The following is a 4,705-nucleotide window of genomic DNA, read 5'->3' on the forward strand; positions in this document are numbered from 1 at the left end:
CCAGCCACATGCACCAGCCCAGCCTGGGCCAGCTAAACAACTGCAACAAAAAATAGCTGGGCATTGTGGTGGGTGCCTACAGTCCCAGCTACTTAGGAGGCTGAGGCAAGAGAATCGCTTAAGCCCAAAAGGTAGAGGTTGCTGTGAGATGTGACGCCATTACACTCTACCTGCTGAGGGTGACATAGTGAGACTCTATCTCCAAAAAACAAAACAAAACAAATTCCCCATAATTTTATTTCATGTGGTCAACTCTGTTCTCATACAATTTCCTTCTCTGTTGGTGGCAAATTTTTGGTGGAGCCGAGTGCTTTAGTGATTTTTAACTGTTGCTAAGTGCTCATGTCAGCCATCTACTTCTCTTGCTCTCATTTCAGTCTCTCCACTAACAGGACTGAAGCACCACTGCAGCCAAGTCAGGAAAGGCTGGCTGTTCTTAACCTCCCCATTTTAAAGATTCCAAGTGCTCTCACCCCACCTAAATGTGGAGACGTTTCTGATGTTAACAAGATGAATTAACTTGCAAATGGAACAGCATTCACTAAAGTAATCACCCAGCCCAACTTTCTGTAAAACCTAGTTCCTGTCTTCATTTAGGAAAAATCTTAACAGCTGCCCTCCAGCACAAAAGCTGGAACAATTTTAACCCCTTACCTTGGCTAGCCCAGCTCTATGAGCTCCTTGAGATTCAATGTAGGCAATGTATCGACTGAAGTTCCGGAACTCTTCCATGGTTGGATAAAAGGTCATTATTCGAGCACTGGGATTTAGGATTTCAGATTCGGAAGCCATGTTCCCTCCTTTATGAGGTGACTTTGGTCAGACAGGAATCTGCAGAAATATATTATGAGCATAAAGTTATACAAGATGTAATTAAAAATATGTTGGGAATGTCAGTACTAAAAATAGCAAAACATGGTGTAAAAATTCTGAAGATGCACTATGATCTCACATTTAAAATCTGCCTCATGCCTGTAATATTAGCATTCCGGGAGGCTGAGGCGGGTGGACCACCTGAGCTCAGGAGACTGACCCAGAGTGAGACCCCCTCATCTCTAAAAACAGCCGGGCATGGTGGCAGTCCCAGCTACTTCGGAGGCTGAGGCAAGAGAATCTCCTGAGCCCAAGAGTTTGAGGTTGCTGTGAGCTACTGAGGCTGCCATATTCTACTGAGGGCAACAAAGACTCTGTCTCAAAAAAAAAAAAAAAAAAAATCCTGATGTATCAAAACTGCATGTCAAATCTCATTTAAACAGACAAAGTATCAGTTATAAAGGCAAAGTGTAATTATTTGGTTCTTGATCCTATCTAACAATATAGCTCACGGACCTGCCCATATTTTTACACTTATCTTTTCAAGTTACTCCCTTATTCACACCTTGCTAATCACTTCTCAAGAGTATTAAACATACTACAAAATGACTTCGAAAGCCACCTACAAGCTCCTGCCTGGGGCACAGCTTTAAGACAGGATTATAGATTCCCAAGAAAGTTACTTGACTACAAGTTAAGTTTAAGGGTTTAAAAGTATTTTGACATTATTAGCGTGATTTGTGGGTTTTTTTGTTGTTGGGGTTTTTTGGCAGTTTTTTTTTTTTTGGCCAGGGCTAGGTTTGAACCCACCACCTCCGGCATACAGGGCAGGTGCCCTACTCCTTTGAGCCACAGGCGCTGCCCGTAATTTTTTAAAAACTCTTAGGTCGTTCTGCTATCTAAACCAAAATGCAGTTTCAGCAATGTTTAATGAAGTCAAGCTGGAGATAAGTCCAGTTGGGAGACAAGTTCAGTCGCACCGTACCCAGAACTCAAAGGACAAAATTTAAACGGGCAATACATTAGCATTACCAAACAAACTTCATAACTGAATGTAGAAAGCAAAATAAATAATTTTATGTTTTTAGACAGGCGTTCAGCTAAGTGGATGCATCTCTACTGCTTAGTAAAACTGACAATCTCAACTTACATGGACAAAAGGAGGCAGTTCAGAAGCAAACAGTGTGTCCTTTACTGAACTTCCTCACCAAGGGTCTGGCAGTTTTGCTCCCACAATCTGGAGCCGAAAGCAATGGCAGTCCCACAATCCCTTTACCAAAAATCTAGTAACATCTGATACAGCATGGTGCAGAACTGTGTAAGGTTGAAGACAAACCCTATTACCAGCAACTCTCAGCCTTCCTTCCGTTCCACAAAAAAATAGGGCGTGTTCCTGGCCAGGTGCTTTTTATGAACCTTGCAGAAACTTTGCATTGCAGGCATACTGTTATCCCTGTTTTACATACCAGAAAATTTGACGGCAGTACACCTTCCGTTACCCTGTATTGCTTACATCCTAATCTCCACTTAGTCTGTCCTTTGCAAGGGCAGATCAAAGTATGGAATACCATGAAGATTACTCAATTTTGAGGACCCACTTAAAAAAGAAAAAAAGAATTCAAAACCTCCTACCTTTGAAAGTTTTATAAAAACATACAATCACGTTAATATTGGGGTCCCTCTCCCAGCCTTGAAAGGGGCCCTAATGGAACTTCATCAGCCGCTAGTACTATTCATCTTTGTATGCCTAGAACAATGCATGGCACAGAGCAGGCACTCTATAATCTTTGTTTTTTTTTAACATTTTTATTTATTTATTTTGCTGGGGCTGGTTTTGAACCCACTACCTCCAGCATATGGGGCTGTGCCCTACTCCTTTGAGCCACAGGCGCCACCTATAATTGTTGAATAACCGATTTGCTCACCCTCACCTCAGCGGTTCATCCCCTTTCTTCAATCCTAGGATCTCCTTCCCCCAATCTATTCCCTGGGGAAAGTTCTCGTTTCCTTACATCCTCCCTCCTGCATCAAGCAACAAAGCCTAGTGGTTCAAGAGCATCAGCTTTGGAGTCAAAATTCTGAACACAAACCCAGTCTCTGCCGTTTATTAGCTATGTGACCTTGGCTGTGTTTGTTAACTGAGTCTCAGTTTCTCTACCTGTAAAATGGGGAACCCAACCCCCTGCCTTGCTCAGATGATGCAAGCAAAACGCTAACCACTAGGAAGGATACTCAACCCCTCGGTAAAGGTAGTTGTTGCTAACAACCACGTCACCTTCCTTCTGCAGCCGCTCCCACGAGTATCACTGCAAACGCAGACCCCATCTCCCAAGGACCCCGAAACTTACCGCGCGCGCAAAGGTCCAGCCCCTCCTGGCCCCGCCGCCTAGGCGAGTGAGGCCCGGCCGCAGGAAGAAGAAAATAAGGCCTAGAGGACTCGCCCCCCTCTCCCGACATCCATTGGCCACAAGAGATTGGAAAGGGCCAATTGCAGAACCCATTTTAGAAGTTCCTTCTCCTATTGGCCGTGAAACATGCCGATCATTCAACACTGAAAGAACCAACCCGCCGCCCTTCCCCCACCGAACTCCCAGTCACTGCCACAGCAACAAAATACTCAGAGGATTCCAAAACCCTATGTTTCTCACCTGAATCTCCAAGCCCCGGCAGGGCTTAGGCTAGCTTCTGCTGTCGCCACTAAGGGATCCTACTGCTTTTCTAGCAGACGAAGGACGAAGCTCCGCCTCCTCTAAAGTCGGCAGCTACGCAGCCGCACAGCGCCCCACAGAATCAACCAATCCAAGGGCGGCCATAAGCCCAAAAACAGCCAATGAGCACGCGTTGCAGCTGCCTCAAAGTCCGGCTAAATCAACGTGTTCAGCCTATGAGCGCCGGCTAGTGCTGTTGCCAGGAGGAAACGCTGTACCACTGGGGACCACGACCACTGAGCATCTCGGCTTGTTCGAGGAGCTGGCCAATCATAGGAAGGCTCCTGGCCACCCAACTAATTAGTGTTGAAAGAGGCGAGTACCTTGAAAAAGGCTCTTGGTGTAGGTGGGTCAGGACGATGAGGTTGTTAAAGGATGTTCTGGAGGAAAGTGTGGGACAAAGTTTTCTTGGAATAGCGCCTGAAAGTTTGTTGGGGACCCTAGGGGCAGCTTCCGAGGTCAGGGAGTCCTGAAGATGTGACTGATTTGTCCCAGTTTGTCTGGGCTTTTATTGGTTTTCAAAACAAAATTCTGTGTCCTTGGAACCCCCTCACTCGCTGGCAAGCCAAGGACAGTTCCTGAGGGGAAAGGAGCACGGAGGTCATTGGCACAGGTTCTGAGGGAGGGTGTCCTTAGGGTCATTAAAAGACAGTTCCTCGGTGAGCAGGGATTTGGGGTCATTAGGAACAGCTCTTGGGGCGGAGAAGGGGGATCCTGGGGGGTCTTTAGAAGCACTTGAAGATGTTGAGGAGTGGGGTTGGTCCTAGAAGTCATTAAAGTGGTTCCTGGGGAGTAGTGATTCACTTTAAGGAGTTCCCGGATTTTCAAGGAGGTATTACAGAACACCCTTACTGTTTAAATAGGAAAGCAGAATACCCATAACTAGAGTCATAAAAAATGTGCCAAACTGCCGATGGATGAGGAATGGTGCAGTGCATTGTAAAGAGCTGTATGGAATAAGTAAAACCTGTGTTCAGGCTCGGCGCCGGTAGGTCACTGGTTATGGCGCTGGCCATATACACTGGGGCTGACAGCCTGGAACCCAGCCCGGGCCTGCTAAAACAACAATGACAACTCCAAAAATAAAAAAATAGCCAGGCGTTGTGGCGGCGCCTGTAGTCCCAGCTACTTGGGAGACTGAGGCAAGAGAATCGCTTAAGCCTAAGAGTTTGAGGTTGCTGTGA

At 46.1% G+C, this 4,705-nt stretch overlaps 1 protein-coding gene across 3 annotated transcripts in view; it reads right to left on the reverse strand.

The window, feature by feature from the left end:
* KDM4A (lysine demethylase 4A) overlaps positions 1-3,527 on the reverse strand; it is a 67,551-nt gene extending 64,024 nt beyond the window's left edge. For 2 of the 3 annotated variants that reach the window (XM_012812351.2, XM_023507734.1), the window contains exons 1-2: positions 3,162-3,222; positions 655-831 (exon numbers count right to left, since the gene is read on the reverse strand). In XM_012812351.2, the coding sequence (XP_012667805.1) occupies positions 655-792 (138 nt within the window). In that variant the 5' untranslated portion in view covers positions 793-831; positions 3,162-3,222. Of the gene's footprint in view, positions 1-654; positions 832-3,161; positions 3,223-3,461 lie in introns of those variants that run through there. The other variant, XM_023507733.1, reaches the window with a different exon arrangement.
* Between the last annotated feature and the right edge of the window lie 1,178 nt (positions 3,528-4,705).

The sequence above is a fragment of the Otolemur garnettii genome, unplaced genomic scaffold (assembly GCF_000181295.1).
Source record: "Otolemur garnettii isolate 467f Iridium unplaced genomic scaffold, OtoGar3 scaffold00202, whole genome shotgun sequence".
Taxonomy (NCBI): Eukaryota; Metazoa; Chordata; class Mammalia; order Primates; family Galagidae; genus Otolemur; species Otolemur garnettii.